At 43.0% G+C, this 24,334-nt stretch overlaps 1 protein-coding gene and 1 long non-coding RNA gene across 2 annotated transcripts; both read right to left on the bottom strand.

Moving 5' to 3' along the window:
- Positions 1 to 11,544: 11,544 nt before the first annotated feature.
- On the bottom strand, positions 11,545 to 16,391 carry LOC125544544 (uncharacterized). Its single transcript, XR_007299549.2, has 2 exons — positions 14,880 to 16,391; positions 11,545 to 14,508 (listed from the first exon to the last, which is right to left on the bottom strand). It is a non-coding gene; the product is annotated as an uncharacterized LOC125544544 (long non-coding RNA).
- A 4,646-nt stretch (positions 16,392 to 21,037) lies between these two features.
- Positions 21,038 to 23,362, bottom strand: LOC125544543 (cytochrome b561 and DOMON domain-containing protein At3g61750). Its single transcript, XM_048708271.2, has 4 exons — positions 22,823 to 23,362; positions 22,319 to 22,715; positions 21,676 to 21,959; positions 21,038 to 21,555 (listed from the first exon to the last, which is right to left on the bottom strand). The coding sequence occupies exons 1-4, from the start codon at positions 23,345 to 23,347 to the stop codon at positions 21,295 to 21,297; spliced, it is 1,467 nt and encodes a 488-aa protein (XP_048564228.2). The 5' UTR covers positions 23,348 to 23,362; the 3' UTR covers positions 21,038 to 21,294.
- Positions 23,363 to 24,334: the final 972 nt, after the last annotated feature.

Genomic DNA, 24,334 nt, shown 5'->3' with positions numbered 1-24,334 from the left:
TATTACAAAAACCAATATCTACTATCATTACTATGCTTTTATTACCATCTCTTCGCCGAACTAGTGCACCTATACAAATTACCATTGTATTTGGTGTGTTGGGGACACAAGAGACTCTTTGTTATTTGGTTGCAGGTTTGTTTGAGAGAGACTATCTTCATCCTATGCCTCCCACGGATTGATAAATCTTAGATCATCCACTTGAGGGAAAATTGCTACTGTCCTACAAAACTCTACGCTTGGAGGCCCAACACGTGTCTACAAGAATAAAGTTGCGTAGTAGACATCAATGGTCTGCAAAATCTTGTGGGCCTTTAGTTGGGCCAGCCCATTATGGTCCGCAAAATCTTGTGGGCCTTTAGCTGGGTTGGCCCATTTAATCTTTATGGGCCACTTTTGGGCCGATCCACATGTCAACATATCAAAGGCACATCTCGCCCATTGGATGAGTGACATCTGTGCTAACGCGGAGCTGACACGTGGTTCCATGGGATGATGAGAATTTTAGACATGGAAAATCACCATTGGTCGTGGCTGTTAGCGGGTTATCGAATCCAAAACCGGGCTCGATAGCTTAATGGCGACCCATTACGGTGGATGCCATGTGTCGGTTACCCTTGACGAAAACACTTCCATGACGCGGCATTTATCGTCATGGAAGTGGACACTTCCGTGATGATAATTTTGGTATTGTCATGGAACATGTCTATGACAGCACAGGTATGACTATTTTGATTCTGTCACAAAATCGTCATGGATGTACATGCATGACAAAAAATGTGACCTTCTGTGACAAACACGTATCATCACGGAAGTGATTTTTTTTGTAGTGTGATAATCTAGCATCCTAGACTAAGCATTTAGGATTGCAAGTAAAGGTAACAACAGTAGTAGCAAAGACATGCTATGCAGCAGAATAGGATCATCCGGAAAGCAGTAGCAGCTACACTACTGTAAGGCAAGCAGTAGAGAGAAGAAGTAGGTGGTATCGGGATGATCAAGGAGGTTTGCTTGCCTGGAAGCTCTGCGGAGAAGGATGGGTTGTCAGGAGCATAGTCGGCGTCAGGAGCAGCGGCGTCAGTCTCGAAGTCTACTGGAGAGAAGAACGAGAAGAAACAATGAATACAATGCAAACAGATGCATGACATGACAATAAGCGGCACAAGAGGTGACCTAACGCAGTACTAGGTGATACTAGAGAATATTCTCGGAGTTTGGCATTTCGGACAAATGAAACGGAGGGGGACAGTTCCATGTTCGTTATGATAGGGACATGTGACAAACGAACGAGCTGCGTATTCGGAATCGTCACGTTTTTCTGAGCAACTTTCATGTATAAAGTATTTTCATCCGAGTTCCGAATTATTTTGTATTAATTTTCAAAGTTTTAAAACATTTTTGAATTTATTTTAATTCGAAAATAAATGTTAAAATGCTATGGGTACCCAGCCCTGTGTACATAGAATATACACAACGGCTGTCATGTGGGCCATAGGGACCCAGTTGACCAGTCAATCAACACGGGGTGGGCCCCCTGTCATAATCTGTTTAGTCAATTAGTTTAATTAAACACGTTAATTAATATAAGTTAATTGATCTAAATTAATTAAGTTAATTAATTTTTAATTCCTTTCTTATTTTTTATTTACATTTTGTTTTTTTGGGGCAGGTCCCACATGGTAGTGGCCCAGGAGTCCACGGGCGGGTTAATGGACGTGCACACACGCGACATCGGCCTGACTGGGCAAAGGCCCTGGTTGGGACGGCCAGCGCGGTCGCCGGCGATGCAGGCCAGGGACGGCGCGATGCGGCACTACGGGGCACATGCCGAGCCCCGGAGCACGCGAGCGTGTGGGCGTCGGGCGATGGAGGTGGCCATGGCACGACGGTGAGGGAAGGGAGGCAGCAGGGAGCGACCGAGACGACGCCACGGGCAGGTGCAGTCGCGCGCGCGCTACAGCAGCGGCGGGCGGGAGCATGGGATGCGGGAGCAGCGGCGGGCAACAAGCGGCGCGAAGCTGGGCTGGTGCGGTCGGGCCGACGAACGGGTGGGCCACGACAGGGCAGGGAGGCCGCAGCGGGGCGAGGAGCAGGTGTCGTGAGCGGGCGGAACACAGCGGGACAGTGTGGGGTGGCGGTGACCGTGGGGCCAAGGGGAGAGGAGCCCGGCCTCACCGACGTTGAAGGGAAGGGGCGGCGAGGCGTGGGGAGGCTGTTTGGTGAGGAGATGAGAGGCGGCGGCAAGGTCCGGCGACAGCGTGGCGGCTCCTGGGACGGCGACGGTGGCGGGGCATCGGGGTCGTCGCCCCGATCCATATCGGGGGGAGGGGGAGGAGAGGGGAACGAGGGGTGTGTGTGCGCGTGGGGTTAGGGTTCGGTGAGTGGGGGGATAAGGAGGCCAGAGGCGGGAGTTGGGCCGGCTCAGCTGGAGTGGCGAGCTGGGCCGGTTGGCCGAGGCGGTCTTTTATTTTTGTTTTTGTTTTTCTCTTTTATTTATTTTATTTTATTTTCCTGTTTATATTTTATTTTTATTTATTATAGTTTTATAAAATATAAAATTAGTCCCTATTTTAGTGTTAATAAATATGCTACTACCCCATTAGTTTTGGGCAACTAAATAAAATATTTTAATATTTTATTAATTGTAAAAGGCATTTAATTAATTGTTTTTGCTATTGTTTTTTTATCTAAGCATTTAAACATTTTACAAAAATGCGATTTCTCCATCATTATTACCTATGAATTATTTGTCACATGCATCTAGAACATTTTAGTTTTAATGTTTGAAAACTTTTATTGTTTGACTTCATCTTTGAATTGAATTTTGGATCGGTTTTGAATCAACGCGAGATTAGTAAGAGTAACAGGGGTGACATGTCATCATTAGCAGGGATTACTGTAGCTTAATTATCCGAGCGTTACAAATACATCTCAAGCAAGCATGACAAGAATATAGGCAGTAGACAAGGTAAAACATGCCATTTGCAAGAATGTAAAGATCTCTCTCTTTCTCTCTCTCTCTCTCTCTCAAACAACCGTGCAATTAAATAAAAGAAATCTCTTGTGTTCCCAACACACCTAATACAATGGTAAATTGTATAGATGCACTAGTTCGGTGAAGAGATGGTTATACAAGTGTAGTATGGATAGTAGATATAGGTTTTTGTAATCTGAAATAATAAAAATAGCAAGGTAGCAAGTAGCAAACAATGAGAAAAACAGCATATCAATGTGTAGGAACAAGGCCTAGGGTTCATAATTTCACTAGTGCAATCCCTCAATAGTGCTAACATAATTGAATCATATAACCATCCCTCAACGTGCGACAAAGAATCACTCCAAAGTTCTTATCAATAGCAGAGAACATAAGATGAAAATGTTGTAGGTAGCAAACCACCTCAAAGTTATCTTTCTGATCAATCTATTAAGCCATCCCTATAAGTATCACAAACAACCCTAGAGTTCATACTACAATAACACCAAATAATTCAGATTCATAATATTCAATCCAGCGCAAAGAACCTCAAAGGGTACCCCCAAAGTTTCTATCAGAGAAAGTAGGACGAAAACGTGTATCAACCTATGTGCCTAGATTACCCCAATGTCATGTCGGGATTCCGCGAGTTGATTACCAAAACATACATCAAGTGACTCTATAGAATACCCCATTGTTACCATGGGTATCCGCATGCAAAACATACATCAAGTGAACTCAAATCTAATATTCAATCCGACAATAACGAAACCTCAAAGGGCAAGACTCAATCCATCGCAAAAAAAGATAGAGAGGGAAGAACACCATATGATCCAACTACATTAACAAAGCTCATGGTACATCAAGACCGTGCCAAATCAAGAACGAGAGAGAGAGAGAGAGATCAAACAAATAGCGCTATTAGTACATACCCTCAGCCTCGAGGATGAAATACTCACACATCACCATGAGAACGGAGGAGAAGTTGGTGGTGATGGTGATTGGAGAAGATGTCCCCCGTGGCGTTCCGGTGCCACCGGAGGAGAGGGTAAGGGCCCCCCCTCCTTCTTCTTCCTTGGCCCTCTGGGAGAGAGGGAGTTCTCCCCCAGATTGGATCTCTCTGTTGTCTTCTGTTTATGCGACTTTGTTTCTAGCCGAAAACTGTTCCGGAGATCTATAACTCCGATCGGGCTGAAATTTTAACATGAATTTTTCTCGATATAAGCTTCCTTGCGGCTGAAGTAGGGCTCCAACCGACTTACGAGGGCCCCACAAGGCATCACCCCACGCCCTGTGGGGTAGGGCACGCCGTGTTGCCTTGTGGGTCCCTCAGGCAACGTCTTGCATTGATTCTCTTTCCCAAAGATCACATATATTCCAAAACAAATCTCCGTGAAATTTTATCACATTTGGACTTTGTCGGCTATGGATTTTCCGCGAAACAAAAAACAAGCGGAAAACAGGAACTGACACTGGGCATTGGATCAATAAGTTAGTCCATAAAAGTCATATAAAAGTGCACCAAAATCATATAAAATTATTGTAAACATTGCATGAATACTTCATAAATTATAGATGCGTCGGAGAGGTATCAGCATCCCCAAGGTTAATTCCTGCTCGTCCTTGAGTAGGTAAATGATAAAAAAATTATGAAGTGTGAATGATAGAATAGTGCACAAGTTTGATCACTGATAATTCTAATCATTTTTTTAGCATCATAAACACCAACTCTTTCTAATAAACTCATCATGATAAAGTAGCAAGCTATTTACAAGTTAAAGTATAGAATATACAATTTCTTGAAAACTAACAAACTATGTTCTTAGTCATCAAATAATTACAATTCATCTTATTTTCAGGATGGGTCTATGTAAGATGTTTGATTTAGCAAATTCCACATACTCAACTATCATTTAGTCTTCCATGATTGCTGACACTCAAAGCATATTTTTAGAACAAGTTGTTTCAATTGGACACAGAGGAAGATGTGGACTTAATGTTTCGCCTCCCAACTTATTTATCTCAAGGATAATGTCAAGATAGTAACTCGTGATTACCTATATCCAACTGGATATATGTGCCTGGATAATTCCCTACCACATGATGCTTGCCAAGTGGAGAATAATTGAGGTTGAAATGAGAATGAATACTATTGACTCTTGCATAAAAGTAAAAACTGAAAAGATAGGCCCTTCGCAGAGGGAAGCAGAGATTGTCATGCACTTTTTTCATTTGGATGTGCAAGCCTTTAATGCAAAGGAACATCACTTTATATTGCCCCTTGTGATAACAACCTTTATTATGCAGTCCGTCCCTTTTATTTATTTAGCATCACAAGTTCATACAAAGCTTATTTTCCCTTGCAATAAAAGATCATACATATTTTGGAGCAATTTTTATTGCTTTTTGCACCAATGAAAACTTACTTGAAGGATCTTGTTCAATCCATAGGTAGATATGGCGGACTTTCATGGCATGAAACAGGGTTTAAGTTTTTTTGGATGCACAAGTAGTATTTGTACTTGCTACAAAGTTTTGGCTAGCAAAAGATTATGAGCAAGCACCACATGTTAGAGGATCCATGACAATATAATTTCTATGTGAATATAAACAAACATAACCCATTATGTTGTCCTCCTTGTCCAACATCAACTACTTGATCAAGCTTGAAAATAATTAATGGGGGCTCACAGTCATAGAAGATGTCCAAGATAGTATATTTATATGTGAAATCTCTCTTCCTTCAATATTCTTTCATGAATTGTTCAACTGACCAATGTTGTGTTTGTTAACTTTGAATACTTATTATATGTGAAGCCATTACTCCCCATGGGACAAGCATATGAAGCATATATAATTTTAGATTTATGATATTCAATTCATTCAACAATTCACTCTTAGGATATAAGTGAGGCACGAGAGTGAACGATAAACTACTCAAAAAGACATTAGTGAAGATTAGAGAGTAGTCAAACAATTAAGTACGTAGGTGAGGAATCTCTCCAAATCAAACTTTTCAGATCCAAGTATTTTATTCTAACAACAAACAAAACAAAAAGGACAGTCCGGGAACAACAGATATCATGTGACCAAATAAAAAACTTCGGCTCAAGCGAGACTAATCGATAGTTGTTGATGAAGAAAGGTGGGATGCCTACCAAGACATCCCCAATCGTAGATGCTTGAGACTTCATGGAATATTATTTTGGGGAACCTTAGGCATCCCTAAGCTTGAGGTCTTATGAATTTCTAAAATTGACTAGAAATGGGAAAAGGTATTCGACACTGTTCAGACAGGTTGAGCAGGCCGACCCAATTACATAAAAAGCCCACCAAGGCTCTTAAACAGATACGCACACGTGCTGCACTAGCTCAGCCCATGGGCCGGGATGCGACCGCAATGGCGCACTTTTGAGGTTCCACTGTTCAGAACGTCATCCAAATAACGGTCAATGGGCTTTGACCCAACAGAATGCTTTGTTTGGGCATTTGCGAGACCGGTGCCGAGGGAGGAGGGGGAAAATGAGAAACGTTAAGGTGGCAGAGCACAACTGAGTAGAACTAAGAAGGAAAGAGCACAAAAGTAGAAATCTCAAAAAGAAAAATACTCGGACACATGATCGATTCACCTACCGTGCACGTCTTTTCCCTTTTTTCAGGCACCCATATACCTAAATATATTTAAATCCTTTACAAATGTTTTAGCATGCACGGACGTGCTTGATTTTGAAGCTGGGTTTTGTGTTGTTCGTGTCCTTCATGTACTCATACAGATGAAAAATCGTACATCTTTCGTAAAAAATATGTATAAAATTATGAAATTAATAGACATGGCTTGAACAAATTAGGACACTGGTTAGATATAAATAATATTTTCCTTTGAAAGAATTTTAGGTCACCTACGTTCCAAAAATAAAATAAAATGTAGGGGTGCTTTAGTGGCAAAGTGCTAAAAGAAGATGTATATCTATATTGCAACGCACAAGCACTTGCTTAGTAACAATGAAAATTGGCTATCTAGCATTTCGTTTAACCAATTAATTCAGTTTGGTGTTCAGTTTACATGGAACGAGCTGTTCACATGCTTTCACTATTTCGTATATCAGCCCATCTTTTTTTGACACAACCTACATCACCCCATCTCTTTATGTAGCTGAATTCTGCGCTTCCTCTTCTCTAGCTCGACGATGCGGGACTAAAGTTAGGGTGCATGCTATGAGCAGAAAAGTTGGGCGGCCTGGCCTGGGCGCACGGCCTGAACCGAAAACGCAAGCAAGTTTGGGCCTTGGTAGTCTATAGTAAGCTTGCACGTGCAACGCACGTCTCATTTGCCATCAAATAATTATCAAAATAGTTATCAATATTTACTTAGTTTTTCACCCATTCATGTTCTATTACCAACAATAATGTTTTTCATGTGGAGGCAAAATTAAGTGACATGGACACATGAAGGAGGTGCAAATAAGATGAACGATCAACCCATTTATGTGTAACATACGGTGCTACTATCTAGTGATAACTTATTAGCTTTTTTTCTAGCCATGTTATAAGTCCCCTTAGTTTTTCACCTAGCTCAATAAATGTATGTATTCATAGGGAATTTGTATTATAAGTCTTGAGGAAGAGACGAATATGCAAATCGAAACTTCACAAGGTCAAATTAGAGTGGACAAACATCCAAGTCCCAAATTTGAATGTCCAAATCAATAAAAAATTGTTAAGAAACATAACACATGTCTACACAAAAAGGAAATGACTAAATATAATAAAATTTTGGTAGTATGGTAATATCTGATATGCCACGATGCTTCTTTATTTTCTCAATTATTATCATAAAAAATAAATAAAAAGACATCAAACTAAAATAGTATTTATAGTAGACTCAAGGGATCGTCGCTATCTTTTAGCAATTCATGCTCTTGGTTTCCCTCTTCTTTTCCCCTTCTTTGCTTCCCGGGCCTTCCGCTCCTCCTCTTTCCTCAAACGCTCCTCTTCAGTTTTCTAAAAATCAAGAAACTGGAACTCCTATTTCAACGCACTTAAGTGGCAAAGCTCGGCATACCTATTTCCCAGTATCGACGTTAAACTGATGTAGATATAAAGGTTGTACAGACATTGCTCCATATAGAATAAGGAATATTAATCAAATATTGAGTACTAATTGTAATTTACGTAATACCACAAATTATATATATTATTTTTATAAAATTTGTTGTACTCTTTATATCATAGGTGCAATGTCACGTGCAAGGTTGTTAAAATCGTGATTCTGTTATACGATTCTACGACTTTACGATTCAAACTTACCCATCTGATTCTACGATTTTAGTTCATAAAATCTACGTTTCTACGATCCTAGTAGTGAAGATTCTATGATTTACGATTCTACCATCAGAGCTCCGATCCGATTCAAAATCGCGATTCTGACAACCTTGGTCACATGCAAGGTTTTGAGATCATTTTTGTAGTTAGAAACTTACGCTTCAAATCTTTACGAGGTTAGTAAGCAAAAGGTTAGCTGCCGCAGTGTCCTCATTTCTGTCGGGCCAATCAGAAGCTTCAATACTGCACCCTGATCCACCTTCCAGTAATGCAACTAAATGAAAATAAAGAGATATTAGATAATAAAAGCTTCATATTCTAGAAAAATCTGTCCATTCTCGCATGGTTCAGGTAACTACAACATGCACACATGAACATCCGCGAAATTAGCAAGTTGCAACCTACAATGATGTACTCTTCTTACTTACTCCACTCATACATATACTCCATAGAGACTGGCAAGTACCAGCTACAACATCAATGGAAGGGAACCATGCAAGTGAAAGAATATAGGATGATATAGCTGTTATCGCCGAATTAGACATGAATCACTAAATATATGATGTTATAGCTGCAACATTGGTTCTACTGGATTCCATTCAGGTGTATGCTTCCTGAACCGGTGGAACTTGCACAACATCGTGCCCAACCACAGAAGAGAAGGGGGTAAAAATATGGGAGTGTCTACGTCTCAGTCGACTGAGACTTAGTTAAGTCTCAGTCGCTGACGTCAGCGCCATCGGCCCTAGGCTGTTTGCTCCCCGCACAGGGCTGGCGGCTGGTGCTGCTTCGTTGTCTCCACGTCTTGGGCTGGGCTTGCCCCATGCGACTTGTTTTCTTTTTACCGATTTAATTCCCTTCTCTATTCTGCTACAGGTACAAATGCACGGCTAACTTGCTGGCCCCTGGGAGAAATACTTCGGCCTATTCAACAAGTGGAAAATGGAGAGATGAAAAACAATGGAGAAAACACTACATAAATAATTTAAAATGAAAATATAATAGTTACGTGTGGGTAACTAGCCTAGCGCACACCCTAGCTACGGGTTTAAATTTTTCTGGTTTAGTTGGAAAAATGAATTAGACTCAAAAAAGGTGGCACATGAATATTTTTTAGTTTTTTCCCTTTCATTTCTTTTGTTTCTCTATTTTCTTACTAAATTGTTGTTTATGTTTCTTTTTTATTCTGCCTTTACTTTTATTTTCTTCTATCTTGTTTCTTCTTTCTTTCTTTCAAGAAATATCTATATTTATTGGATAATACAGGACAATTTTTAAATAGGTTGGACACGAAGTTGAATATTTATTTAACAAAAATCTCATACGAAGCAACCGAAGGCGAGTCTTGCAGTTGCATGTCTAGTGGCAAACATGCAACTTCCACTGCCCCTCCTCGATAAAATACAATAGAGTTGCAGTTGCGTTGAAGACATATAATTGCAGTTGGGGGCGACACTTACAGTTACATGCTTAGTAGAAGACATGCAACTGCCCCCTCACCTGACAAAACACCAATAAGTTGTTAATCGCATTGAAGAAATGCAGTTTGCAGTCGGAGGGCGACACTTGCAGTTGTGTGCCTAGTGCCTGACATGCAACTTCCTTCCCCTCGACAAAACACTGGTAAGTTGTAGTCGTGTTGAAGACATGCAATTGCAGTCAGGGCGACACTTGCAATCATGTTGAAGACATGCAGTTGCATACAGTGGCGACACTTGCAGTTACATGCTTAGTGGAAGACATGCAACTACCCCCTCCTCCTATAAACCACCACTAAGTTGCAACCATGTTGAAGACATGCAGTTGCAGTCGTGTGCAACACTTGCAGTTGCGTGCCTAGTGCCTGACATGCAACTTCCTTACTGTCGAAAAAACACCGGTAAGTTGCAATCACATTGAAGACATGCAGTTGCATTCAGGGCGACACTTGCGGTTGTGTGCCTAGTGGCAGGCATGAAATTTCTCCCTCCCCGAACAAAAACACCATAGAAATGTAGTCACGTTGATGACACGTAGTTCCAGTTGGGGCGACACTTGTAGTTGCGTGCCTAGTGGTAGTAATGCAAATGCCTCCCTTCCCTGACTGACAAATACCACATAGTTGCAGTCAAGGACGAACACATGCAGTTGCATGCCTGGTGACAAACATGCAACTACCCCTCACACACAGAAAAATAGAGTTGCAATCGAGGGTGACACTTGCAATTGCATGCCTGGTGGCAGACATGCAGTTGATCTCCTGACACAAAATAGCACAGAGTTATAGTCGGGCACGACACTTGCAGTTGTGTGCCTAATGGCGGACATGCAATTGCCCTCCCCCCCCCCCCCCCCCCCACACAAAGTTGTTTAATAAAAAATGGTACAAAAAAGTTTTAAGAAAAAGAAAAACTTGAAAATACAAAATGCAAAAATAAAAATCATCATCACAAGAAACATAATAAAAAAACATTACACACTTACAAAAATAAAATAAAATATAATGATCATACAAAATGGTTGCTCCTGATAGTTCTCAACCGATTCTCCTCCCTCCTCAGACAGTTTGTTTCCCCCGCTGAAAAATTGCAGCCTAAAAAACAAAAAGGGAAATCCCAAAACTAGACAAGAAAAAATAACCGCTAAAGGTCAGCCCATAGCGCATACCCGGCCGACACGAGAGAAACAAAAAACAAGGAAGAAAATAGGTCGGTCGCGCACCTAAAACATTTCAATTTAATACAAAGACAAGCATAGCAAAATCTAACGGTCAAAGAGTTGATTGGGACTTGGCTAAAACTTAGTTTAACAATCCGGTATAAACCCAAAAATGGAAAATAAAATAAAAAATAAAAAGGTAATAATAATAATAATAATAATTTACAGGGGTTGTAAGCTAAATGCTTCATACTGCTCCTAATACCGACACAAGGCACTTTAGTCTATATATACTAGTAAACATGCACGTGCAACGCACGTCTCAATCAAACCACATCAAAATTCATGTGGGTATACAATTTTGAATTCATACTCTGGAAATGGACCCTTCTCTATAAACAAAAGGACAAAGTACAAACCCATCAATTATCTTTTGAGAATGCCACTGAGGTTCAAGCAGACCACAAAGAAATCATAATTGTACAAAAAAAAGTTACAAATCAATGGGAATCAATTGGATGAACAACTTCTACATAGAGAATATATGGGTGTGGCCTATTTAGTCTATTGTATAGTAAAAATGGAATCAAATTAAATATCCGATGAAGATTTCAGAAATTTTATTTTCTTGGGTGAACTTCAAAGGAACATATAAACATTGTCCAAATGAACATGGTGTCGTCAATGCAAAGTTGGAACAAAAACCTCCCTAAAAATAGCAATCTTGGAAGAACTGAATTAGCTTCCTTCTTGGATTTTGGGCTGCTTGTTATCTTCTGAGTTTGAAGGCTCGGCGGTGAAGGTAATCCCACCCGTGGGAGTCATAGCGGGTACCACCTGCTAGCAGTAAGAGTCGGACAATTTTTCCTCCATTTTCAGTTTATCTCAGCATCTCCTGGAGTGGAACTATGGTGCAATGGGGGTATGCATATTGTAGTTAAAACACACACTGCTCTCCAAGTATACATAGAGAAAGCTGTAATGGAAAGTAGTATGATCTGAACTAATTACTCATCTTTTGAAATTGTCGTAGATCGTATATATGAGAACTCAAACTGGTGGTGGCACCTATTACTAAAGCCCGTAGATCTAAGGAGGGCACTTAACCTTATAAGAATATATTGCACTAATCTATATAAGCTGGTAATCAACAAAAGCAACAGACAGCTTAAGCATAACATATGGTTTGATGAAAAATAACAGTTGATAGCATTATAATAGAGGATCAGATTATTAAATTATGGAATTTCATTTGTGTGGAAATAAACTGACCATCAAAGTTTTATATGAGTAATATGGACAATAGATGCAGAGATAAAAGGAAGCCAGAAGTTGATTACATGCACCTTTATAAGAATCTGCATATGTACAACACTCCCAGAACTCAAAAAATCTAGCATGCCATTAGCCTTGAGATAATTGTAACTGCATCCCAATAGAAATACTGTTGCAACCATAGAATATTCTAGCGAGGAACTCCAAAGAATTTGGGGCTTAATTCCCAGAAGTCCATAGAATATAGTACACCACTCCCAGAAGTCCGAAGAATTTGAGGATTAATTCCTTGGTACTACACTACCACAATCTCCCTTGTGGTGATACAACAGTTCAGAAGAAAGTTAATCGGCATAATGTACATTATATTTTGCTCACATGTCAAGTAAAATGTTCTGTACAATAGCACATTCGGCGGAAAATATAATGCTTGCAGAGAGCTTCTGTTTTACAAATGTTTAGCAGACTTAATTAGGAAGTAATGTAAACAATAACAAAAATGAAATTTGAGTCCTCCAATGCATGTCATGATATGCATGGACTTCAATAGAAGAAAGGAGAATAGTTTCATTATGATGTGTCATGTGTGCTGTAAAAGTGATGATCCTTAGCCAGATTTCCTAGGACAAAGCAAAGTACAAACACAGATAAAAGTGAAACATCAATACTCATTCCATTCCTTCCTTATAGGAGTCATTGCATGATGTATTCTTCTGAGCACTTTGTGTACGATGCAGAGGTGGTCATGCAAAGACCAAGAAATGAATTTCGCAGAATGTTAAATCAGTTATACTACAGAAAGCCTACTGATATCGATGCACTTGGGTGTGCACTTACATGTACAAATAGTAAAGACTCCATGACTTTTGCCATACCTGGAGAAATGACTACCACAAGGATTCCATGGATTTCTGCAATTATAGAAAGAAAGATTTGTTTTGCTTCTTAAAAATGTCTAAAGGGCATTTTTCTTCTTCTTCAAGTAACTTGTAGGGAATAGCAATGACAATGCTTTTGCTGGATTAAATTTCCCCCACAAAAAACTTGTCATGTGTGTATATAGTATGTAAACTGATACTAAATTCATGTACTGTAGGCAGATCTCAAGAAATTGTTACAAAGATTAGTCTGAATAGTGATAAACCAAAATCTGAACTTCACAAAATCACCAAAGCAAAAAGTGGCTTCCACTATTACTCCAGTATATTTCCAACCTAAATCTTAAGGGGGAGTCAGACGTTCAGTAGAATATGGTCGGTTAAAAAGCACTGCACATGCAACTGTGTTAAAATTTTCCAATTAAGCTGCTATTCAAACATGTCACTCAACAAAAACAAAGCTAGGTATCAATATATTTTGGTTCCTGTCCTGTTGTCATCTATCCTTGTTCAGTTTGCAACAAAAATTTCTACAAGGAACATAATATGAACAAGGGACATCACCAACAATTATTTCACAAGGAGATGTGTAGGATGAGTGTCAAGGAAGTGATCAGTGCTGGTACATCTAGCTTACCATGATCAAGTTACATGTACAGGCAGACCATAAGATGATCCAAGTCCACTAATATTCAATGTACTCAGCCACACAGCACAATTTCTAGAGAAAATCGAACAACATAAGTAGCTAAGCCTTGGTCTGGTGGGTTACCTCCAGGTATCTTCTCGAAGCCCTACCATTTGGGCACACAGACCGCCGCGTCGTATCTCAAGTAACTAAGGAGCTTCATGAGTAGATGGCGACTGCAACTGCCAGTACATTGGCCTCTTACAAAAACCTGGAGCCATGTCTCGTGGATCGAGAAGAGGGAGTGAACAATGGAGAGCAGCTTGTTTTCTTTCTCATCTCCTGCTTTCTTGTACATTTAAAATGGAACATGCAGATATGCAGAATGTCAGCTTCAGCATACAAAAACACACTAAGTTAAGTTATCCAGTTATTACTTTGGGTAAAAGTTAATGAGCAAAACAGATAGCCCAGTGCATTCTCTGAACCAGGATTGATAAGGGCGCACGCACATGACACGGTTGATTAGATTACAAATTAGCTAGCTCGTGATTAGATTACAGGAGGGGAACAAATCGTGCACACGCTGATGTATTTCATGCCTCAGCAATAAGGCTAAAAGCCTGAAAAATGGTCTCTAGAATGAATCATGGTAGATGAGACTAAATTGGACCATTGTGCAATCGACACCTCATAGAAACTAAATTGTACTACTGTGCAATCAAAACTTGAGAGAGAACCAGTTACAGCTGCAAGCCAGCAATGTCAGTAGACTTTTGTTTTGCACTACACTCCTGCAGTCAAATAAGATCAAACATGTCAGACATATCAAAATTGATGTCGATGTTATCTTGGGCGGTGGTTTTAAGGAGTAAATTCAGAGCAAAAGACGCTAGCAACATTAGGAATACTAACGACAATTCACTTGGAAGCAACTGCTACAAAAAATGTAGTACTAACGACAAATTCATTTGGAAGTGATCGATATACATGTGATTCCAGAAATGTTCCTACAACCTGTAATTATCAGAGGTTGGGAAGCGCTAAAGTGGGCAGTTTCATACGGTAGCAGCCAGCCAGCTAACCAACCTGACGAACAAAATTTGGGGCAAGCCATGGTCGCAAACATACAATTCAAATGAACAGAGCTGACGGGGGAACATACCTTGATCTTGTCTGCGAAGTGGCCGAGGTCGGGGAGCCCGGGTCCTCGCCGCCGTTACCCTTGAGGCAGTCGCTGACGAGCATGGCCAAGTCCAACTCGCTCTCGTGGCTCCCGTTGTGGCTCCCGGGCCCCTCACCCCTTCTCGCGTCCGCTGCCATATCCCATAGGTCGCCCACCGGCGACCCCCTGCCCCCGCCGCCCCTAGGCGACACCCTCGCCGGCAGTGAAGAAAGAACCCAGATTAAGAAGCTTTAGAGAGAAATTTATGCAACGAATCAAAATGGCTGCTACTCACCTGCGAAGCACATCCAACGTGATGTCCGTTCCCCTGCCCCTCCCTCTCCAGATGTGGCGGCGCGACGTGCCTCTCCGCCTCTGCTGCCTCCGATTGGGGTGGAAGGAGACACGTGGTGGACGGCGCTGCGGGCGAGGCGCGTCGGCGGACGACGATGGAGGTGATCCGAACTCGGGAGGCAGCTGGGGAGGCGTGGAGAACTCGGGAAGAAGAGATTGATTTCGGGAACTGGTAGCGATCAGAATCGCGTGATTGTAGGGGACGCCGGACCAGTAGTTGGAATATTCGTCCGTTGGTGAAGTATGGTCAGTCATTGAAAATTGCTAACTCCACACAATAGACTTATTAGATTAATGATGGCTGTTAGATTAAAATTTATGGCCTAATCGTGTGGTGCTGATTGGTTGGTGCGATGTCTTGGGTCTAATTATGGAGTGCACCTAAGAAAATTCTTGTTCGATTGTTTAATAGTAGTGGAGATCCGTTCTCGCTTATAGGAAAGAATAAGAAAATAAAAGCTGACCTGGGCAGAATAAAGCCCAACAAACAAAGTAAAAAATTGTCTTTTCCAGCCCACCGTCCAAAGCCTGCCCTGACACACACAAAAAACAGGACAAAAACGTAGCCCACCCAGTTCGTCCCCTACATGGGCTCGTTTACAAGTCAACAGGGCTGCACACATCATAAAGCAATACAGAAATCTAACGGTAAAGAGATTCGACTAAGACTTCATAAAAACTCAGTCGACTGAGTTTTAGGGCAACCGTAAAAATATAGATACATGCTTGTACTCAATTCAAAGAGGGGGCAAAAATGCCTCTAATCCATGGTCCATCCGGAAAGGAGAGAGTATCATTACCATTTGGGACTCGGGGATTAGGTGACGACTCATGCGTCCGTGGAGGCTGCATGTCTCCGGCGCATCTCCGACGGCCGAGGCTCATGTGCCTGTGGCTGCGGCAGGTGTCTCACGCGTCTCCGGCGAGGACGGGTGCGGCCGGGTGCCAGCTGGAGCAGCAGAGGCAGGCCGTGAAGGCAGCGGCTGTAAGAATAGTTGGGCACCACGGGAGCAACAGAGGTGCGGCGGCGGTGGGGCGGGCTCATAGTCTTCGTCATGTGCGACAGACTTTCCGCCCTTCTTGGCCGGCGGCTTCTCCGCGGTGGTGCAGCAGCGTAGTCCTGCAGCAGGAAGTACTCGTCGTCGTCAATGGACTCCTCATCGCAACAATAAAACTCTTTTTTTCTGCAATTTGTAGAAATGAAGCTCAGAGAAAAAACCACAAAGAAGCCATCACCTGTGCTTCGCATTCCATCAAACAAGTGCAGAGTAACCTCATCCAAAACATATGTATTATTTCTTCACTGCGACCACATGAACCAGCGCAATTTATTTGAGTTGTCGCCACATCTTGCGAGGAGCTCCCCACATGCCGCAGGCCCCATGGATGAAAACGCTATGCTAGCTGCACTCAACCGCAAGATGGTCTCCACCGAGCAACGAATCATGTAGTCACTGAAGCAGGCAAACAAGTTAAAGTAGAAACAACCATAGAGTAACCACGTTATGTGTTTCCAATTCCAAATAACCCTATTTGTAGATTTAAAAAAGCAACTCTGGATTGAATCCAACAAACGAAGACTGAATCAGGCCCGACCTTTGTTTTTTCTTGCGTCTACACAGGGCGCCCGAGTACCTACATTTATGTGACCAGAACTGTTATACAACCCTGTAATCAGTTAACTAATTTAATTATATACAGGCTGCAGCTTCCTGGGTGCAGATTGGTCGTGCGGAGGTGTGGCCAATGGACATAACGCGAGGATCGTGACGGATCCGCGGCCAAAAATACGGGCTATCTGGTTTGATTAGTACCTTTGCGTTGTCTAGGGCTAGGCCATGGCGTGAAGCTCCATCGGCACCTGTACTGGCATGAATGTGAACGGCGTAGAGAGGAAACTTACTGGATTCTCTAGCTCACGGATCAGGTTGGCGGCCACGCGAGCGACGACAGAGGAGTTAGAGGAGGAGCGGCCTGCGGCGGCGGCCTGCGGCGGCGGCCTGCTTGTGTCCATCAGAGAAGGAGCGGCGGGCGACGACGGCCTGCTTGTGTCCATCAGAGAAGGAGCGGCGGGCGGCGACGACCTGCTTGTGTCCATCAGAGGAGGAGCGGCGGGCGGCGGCGGCCCATGACACAAAAACAGACTCAACGCTGCTCGCGCGGCAACAATCCGCGATGGCGATGGTGATGGCGCGACCTTACGGTGCAGTGCCGCGAGGTCGGCGTGCAGGCATGATACGGTGTTGGTGGGCGGCGTTAAGGTTAAGGGCGATGTGAGCTGATTTTAGTTTTCTCCGTTTCTGATGATAACCGCGTGATTATAGGAGATGGACGGGGGCTGGTATTTCTCTGTTGGTGGATGGATCGTGGAGGTGAAGCACGGTCAGTCATGAGAATTTGCTAAGTCCACACCGCAAAGGCATTAAATCAATGGTAACTGTTAGATTTAGATCTGTGGGACTAATTGTGTGGTGTTGATCGGTTTGCGCGGTGTTGTGGGCTAATTTGCTTGGTGCACGTAAAAAAATTCTTATTTGATTGTTTAATAGTAGTGTAGATGTAGATGTAGAAGAAGAAGTGTAGATTAGATCTGTGGGCCTAATCGTGTGGTGCTGATCGGTTTGTGTGGTGTTGTGGACCAATTTGCTTGTTGCACGTAAAAAGATTCTTGTTTAATTGTTTAATAGTAATGTAGATGTAGATGTAGACTCAGCCATATGAGTGGAAGTTCCCTGTCGTGCGTGGAAACCTCCTAGTCGACGCCTTAAGTGCGGGCTAGTAGAACCAGCGCCCATGCGGCAGCATTCTAGGCTGACCTAGTGCCATCGCTACGTTGTGGCTCTTCATGGGGTCACCTTCGTTCTCTCGGTCACGGTTAACTAGTTGATCGATCAATCTTTGACTTTTGGCAAACAATACAAACAATTTCAATAATTCAAAAAAAAAACCATGGATTTAAAGAAGAAATTTGTGATTTTGCAAAAATATCACTAATTTGGAAAAGTTCACGATGATTTTGAAAAAACACGATTTGAAAAAACTTCACAAATTTGTAAAAAGTTTGCGTTTTTAAAAAAGTTCATTCATTTTTGAAAGGTTCATGAATTTGAAAAAAATTCACGAATGGAAAAGTTTCACTAGTTTTGAAAGAAAGTTCATAAATTTGAAAAAAGTTCATCAGTTTTGAAAAAAATTCACAAATTTGGAAAAGGTTCATGGGTTTTGGTAAAAGAAGTTTGTATAAGTTGACATGAGCCTGTGGATTTGAAAAACCGTCATGCATCTAAAATTATTTCACAGATTTAGGAAAAAGTTCACAAATTATAAAAGAACTTCACATATGAAGAAAATGTTCACAATTAAAAAAATGTCCATGAAAAATGTAAACTACACATTACATTCTACTTGGTTACCGTGGTTTGTACTAAGAAAAGAAAAATGTAAAATGGGCCGGCCCAGGCACATGGGTGGTGTTCACCGGTTAGTGAAATAGCATAAATCAATCAAAGTGGTAGCCCATTAGGATTCAAGTCCTGGTGCTTGCATTATTTTGGATTTATTTCAGGATTTCCGACGATGTGCTTTGAGGAGACGTTTCCGTCGACAACGAGGTGTCTACGGTGACTTCGTAAATCATCAAGATGATATGCTGGCTCAGTCTATGAAATATACTCATAAAGATAAGGTGCGCGTGTGTGCGTAATAGAGATGAGTGTATGCGTGTTTATATGAATGCCGGCCCACTCTAGTTTAGCGGAAATGTTACAAAGTTAGATAACTGGAAATCGAAGCCACGCCGGACTGGTTACGATTGCTGCGCTCCAACCACTACGACATCGCACTTGTTGTGTGCTAAGTTAAGTCGCTCTTTCATTTTATTTTGTTTCTTCTGGTTCGCGAATTCTTGACGGTTTTATTCGTTTTTCCCTTTTTTTATTTCTTTTTTTAATGCGTGATTTTTTTAAAGAATGTCATGTTTTTTTAAATCGTTGTACTTTTTCAGATTACATGAACTTTATTCAAATTCGATGAACTTTTTCTGAATTCGATGAACTTTTCTCAGATTACATGAACTTTTTTCAAATTTGATGAACATTTTTTTAAAATCGATGAACTTTTTCTAGATTACATGAACTTTTTTCAAATTTGGTGAACTTTTTCTGAATTCGATGAACTTTTTTTAGAATTTGATGACTTTTTTCAAATTCGATGAACTTTTTTCAGATTACATGAACTTTTTTTAATTTGATGAACTTTTTCTAAATGCGATGAACTTTTTTCGAATTCAAAGAACTTTTTTCAAAACCGATGAACATTTTCGAATCCAATGAACTTTTTCTGAATTCGATGAACTTCTCTTCGAATTTGGTGAACTTTTTTTTTAAAATCGATGAACCTTTTTCATTTTTTTGAACTTTGCTTAAAATTTGATGAACTTTTTTTCGAATTTACGTTTCTTTTTTGAGATAATTTATATTGAGTATATATTAATGTTTTACTGCATGAAAAGGTTAACTAGAATTGTTTTCTTGTAGAAGACAACAAAGTTTGTATGTTTCTGATGGTTAGTGTGGTGCACTCGCAACAAAACGATCCAGAGTTTTACTTCAAAAGCGATTGGGTGCAAGTGCGCGTTGGGCCGGCCGATGCCAGCGACGCTGCAGGCGCCAGCTCGTTAACGGGCGCCTGCAGCGCTGACTAGGAGCTCCCGCCTTTAGCACCCGATAAACGGACTGGCGCTCGTGCACGCCGCTAGAGGGTCGTGGCCCATAGCGCGCTCCACCGCTGCTTTTTGGATCGTTCGAGGCGGTGCTGCTTCGCTAGGTTTTTTTTTCAATACTAGCACATGTGAAATAAACCTGCTGTTTTAAAAAAAAGGTTTCGGTTTTCCCTATTAATATGAAAATTTCATGAATTTGGAAAAAGTTTATCAATTTTATTGAGGATTTGAAAAAATGTTCATCAATTACGAAAAGAAAATGTGAATTTGAACAAAGCATGTGAATTTGGAAATGGGATCATGAATTTTCAAAAAAGTTTGTGAATTTAAATATTTTCAAGAATTTGGAAAAGTTCAAAATTTGAAAATATTCACGATTTTAATTTTTTTCATGGATTTCAAAAAATTCCTAATTATGAATAAAGTTCAATAATTTAATCAAAAATCATCATTTTAAAAAATGTTCATCGATTAGGAAGAAATCATTCACGAATTTGAGAAGGAGTTCACTGAATTTGCTGATTTAGAAAACAAGGAAAAGTTTGTGGATCTGAAATATGGTCATGCACTTGAAAGAAGTTCATGCATTCGAAAAAAGGTTCACGAATTTGAAAAAAGTTCACGTGTTTTGAGAGAAGTTTGCAAATTTGAAAAAACTTCACATGTTTTCAAAAAATGGTTACAATTTTTAAAAAGGGGAAAAAGGAAAAACCAGCCAAAAAACCTGAAAAAAAGAAAACTAGATTCTAAAAAATGCTGTAACATTACATTTGACGCACAACAACAAGAAATAGACAGGGTGTGCGATATGTTATGGTTGGTACTGCAGGTGGAGAGAAACCTGGATGTTGGATTTTCGAATCTCACCTCGCTAGCTGCATCTCAGCCATACTCGGTTTCCCGTTAACCGTAAAAAAAATGGGCGGAGATAAAATCGCGTGAGAAAAACCGAACTGGCCGAATTAAAACTGTTTAGTAGATCTAAAAAAAACGAAATTTCATTTTTTTTTCCGGTTTCAATGTCGGTTCGGTTTTCAGTTTGTCGGTTTTAATGCCCACCCCTAACGCGAAACATGCCCCTAAATTAGCTGAACAAGGAAAATATCACTATTCACTCTTCGTCACGCATTGGAAGAAACAACATTGGAGTAGTACATTCAAACACTCTACACATTTCAAATCCAAAACACATCACCGATAGACTAGTCTCGCAGATCCCTGCTAAAAGATTCTGCAGAATAGATTACATGCTTACAACAACAGCATAAGAAGAAGAAGAAAATGAATGAAAATAATAGGGCCTTCAGCAGCTCACAGAACAAGAACCCTAGTCAAGCATAGTTAGTATGTCGTCGTAGCACCGCTGTTGTTTTTCCTCCTTGTCCACACCAGGACTTCCAGGGTGATAATGGTGATCAGAAGGATGGCCAGGCTGAACCCATAGCCGATCTTCCAGGGGTTACCAGCGCCTCCAACTTTGATTCCCAAGACAATGTTGACTGCTGCAAAGAAGAGCACAAGCCTGCCTACCCAATGGTGATACCAGTTCCAGTATTTCCGGTACTTCGAGTCTTTGTTGGGCCGTAGGAAGAATGCAAGAATCTGCAAAGTTACACATACATTCAGATCCATATATAATGCCTTCACTTGACAAGATTTTACTGCTCACATTTTCCATGGCATTAGTTCTCAGATCCATATAGGGAAGCAGATATCACATACCTGGAGGATACCAAGCACAAGCACAAATATGCCAAGGCCTCTATGTGCTGGAACATCTGCTTGGATCTTGCCGTAGAGTGATACTCCAGCCACAACGCCGGCCAGACCGAGGATGAAGCCGACGAACTGAATGCCGCCATGAAGGTAGAACCACAGAGGGTCCCAACCCCTGCAGTACCGAGCGATAATGGCACCGATAGGCAGGAGGACACCCCAAGCGAACAGGTTGAGTGCCCCATGAGTCCTTTTTAGGCCACTCGGGAAGGAGGAGCCTGAAGAGCTGCCTGCAATGCAAACAAGTGCCAAATTGTTTTCAAGAAAATAATGACTTGGTGACTGAGTCGTCACTGCACTAATGGTTAAAATGCCCTCCTCATTTGGTTTGTCAAACATATGGTATCTGATTCGATTACCACAGATCGATCACACTGAACTGTCACAGGCAACTTTTTACAATTTATTTAGTTACAATTTGTCAGTAGCCGATTAAATTTACTGAAGCAACAGTTTCAATTTCAAACATACATGTAATGAGATGTGCATTAATCATGCACGAGGTGACAATGTGAAATCTATTTATATTTCCATTCGGTAAGTTAAGTTTGCATTAGATGGTTAGCAGGCGCGAAGGAACCCAACTCACCTGTGGTGAAATCAAAGGTGATGGACGTCTTGCCCTGGTGCTCGGCTAGGCGGTCGTTGACAGGGATGGCAGAGCCGAAGGCGAAGAGCACCTGCTGCTTCTTGAGCTGCGAGTCGAAGTTGAGCTGGAAGGCGAGGTAGATCTTGGCCTGCTTGACGAGGACGGTGTGGGCGTGGCCGTTGGAGACGAGGAAGCCCCTGTCGGCGACGACCATGGAGGGCGCCTTGCCGTTGAGGGCAAACTGCTTGACGTGGGCTTGCCCCTTCTTGCCGACCCACCCGACCATGGCGCTCGAGCCCACCATGAGGCCGTCCTTGGAGAAGGCCATCCCCACCCACCCGGAGCTGTACATCGCCGAGAGCACCACCCGCAGCACGTTGTCCCCGCCCTGCGCGTACTGGAGGAGACAGCAGAATCGGTTCGGTGAGAGGCAATTAATCAAGAACGCTCCCGGTCCCCCTCAAGATCACCCGGATCTACAGTCGCGGCGGCAGTGGCACTTACCCGGAGCACGAAGTTGTTCCAGACGGGGCTGCAGGCCAGCCCGGAGTAGTTGCCGACGAGCTCGGTCGGCAGCGGGTCGTCGCAGCTGCCGGTCTGCGCCGTCACTAGTGCCGGCGCGAAGAAGGCCGACACGACGACGAGCACCGCAGCGCCGACGCCGAACGCGCGCGCCATTGCTGCTAGCCGATCCGCCGACGCCGTGAGAGGCCGATCTGTATCACCTGGGAGCCGAGCCAGTAACCGGACGGCAACCTGAATTACTAGCTGGAAAGCCAAGCAAGTGCGGATTCTTTTTTGTCCTCTGCCTCTTTGATGTGGTGATGGCTCTAGTGGTGGTGGGTGGCGACTGCAACTGGACGGACGCAGCTTGTGAGTTGTGATTGTATGCTTAAGATATTCTTCGCCGGTGAGCTGGGCCGGGAGGCAGGTGCAGGGAGCTCTTGTCTCGTGGCGAGCAGTGTCACTGGATCTGGAACCAAACCGCAACACGAGGGTGGCAAAAATGCCATCCCCATGTGTGCGCATGCGTCGCTTCTCTGCCTCCTCGCCTTTTTTTAACGGGCGGCCTCGATCCATTCCCCCACGCGGTTCACGACAGAGAGCCGAGAGCGCAACGCCGTAGCCGCGAATGATGTATTGGATCGGGCATCACGGCAAGAGATTTTCTCGTATGAGTTTTTGAGTAATTAGAGCAATTCCAACGGGAGTACCCATTTCATCTGCCGCCGTTTATTTGGATCGGTGTGGATAAAAACATCGGCCCAAGCGCAGAGTCATTTTCATTTCGTGTCTATTTTGTGTCCGGATCTATTTCCATTTTAAATTTGAACCATATTTGGGTCGACGGCGGACGCAAAGCTGACGTTTTCTGCACTCGCCTCGTCCGCCTGTGTTCAGGCCTGCCCCACCTGTCACTCACCCACCCACGTTCCTCTGCTTATTTTATTCGATGGCCCACCCCACCCCACATCTCTTCTCTGTGCAAACGCCAAGGTGCAGGCGCACTGCTCCGACGCGCCCGTCGGCCCGCTTGACCACCTCCTGCTCGCCGCACGGCCCAGCCGTCGACCGGTTCGCCGCCGCCAACGAGCGTGGTACGGGCAGAGGCGAGCTCGCGGGATGCGGCGCACACAAGCGGGGCACGGGCAGAGGCGCGCAAGGCGAGGCGAGGATGGCTCCGATGAGCGCGGGGCGCGGCGACGAGCGCGGAGCGGCAGCGCGCGGGACGGCTCCGGCGGGCGCGAAGAGCTACAACACGAGCGGGGCGCGGCGCGCAGGGGCGGCAACGCGTGGGACGGCTCCGTCGGGCACGGGGGTGGCGAGCTGCAGCGCAAGTGGTGCGCGGCCAAATGCAACACATAGGAGGCGCGGCGAGCTGCAGTGCAAGGCGGGTTGGGGCAAGGGCGCAACGAGCTACGGTGGGGCGCGGCGAGCATGCTGCTCCGGCCATGCAGGTGGCTGCTTGTGTGCGTGCATGCACAACACATGCTACCCGCGTGCATAGCTAGCCGC

Source organism: Triticum urartu, chromosome 3A, assembly GCF_056163025.1.
Source record: "Triticum urartu cultivar PI428250 chromosome 3A, HENAU_Tu73, whole genome shotgun sequence".
Lineage (NCBI taxonomy): Eukaryota > Viridiplantae > Streptophyta > Magnoliopsida > Poales > Poaceae > Triticum > Triticum urartu.
The sequence above is the reverse complement of the archived record's forward strand: the minus strand, read 5'-3'. Positions and strand labels throughout refer to the sequence as shown.

Bases quoted from the DNA above. Each gene is read 5' to 3' on its own strand.
- LOC125544543 (XM_048708271.2), bottom strand. From the start codon at position 23,347: ATGCGCACACATGGGGATGGCATTTTTGCCACCCTCGTGTTGCGGTTT. The intron at 22,716-22,822 runs GTAAGTGCCACT...TGTCTCCTCCAG, and splicing joins GGAACAACTTCGTGCTCCGG to TACGCGCAGGGCGGGGACAA. The intron at 21,556-21,675 runs GTATGTGATATC...GTAACTTTGCAG, and splicing joins TTGTGCTTGGTATCCTCCAG to ATTCTTGCATTCTTCCTACG.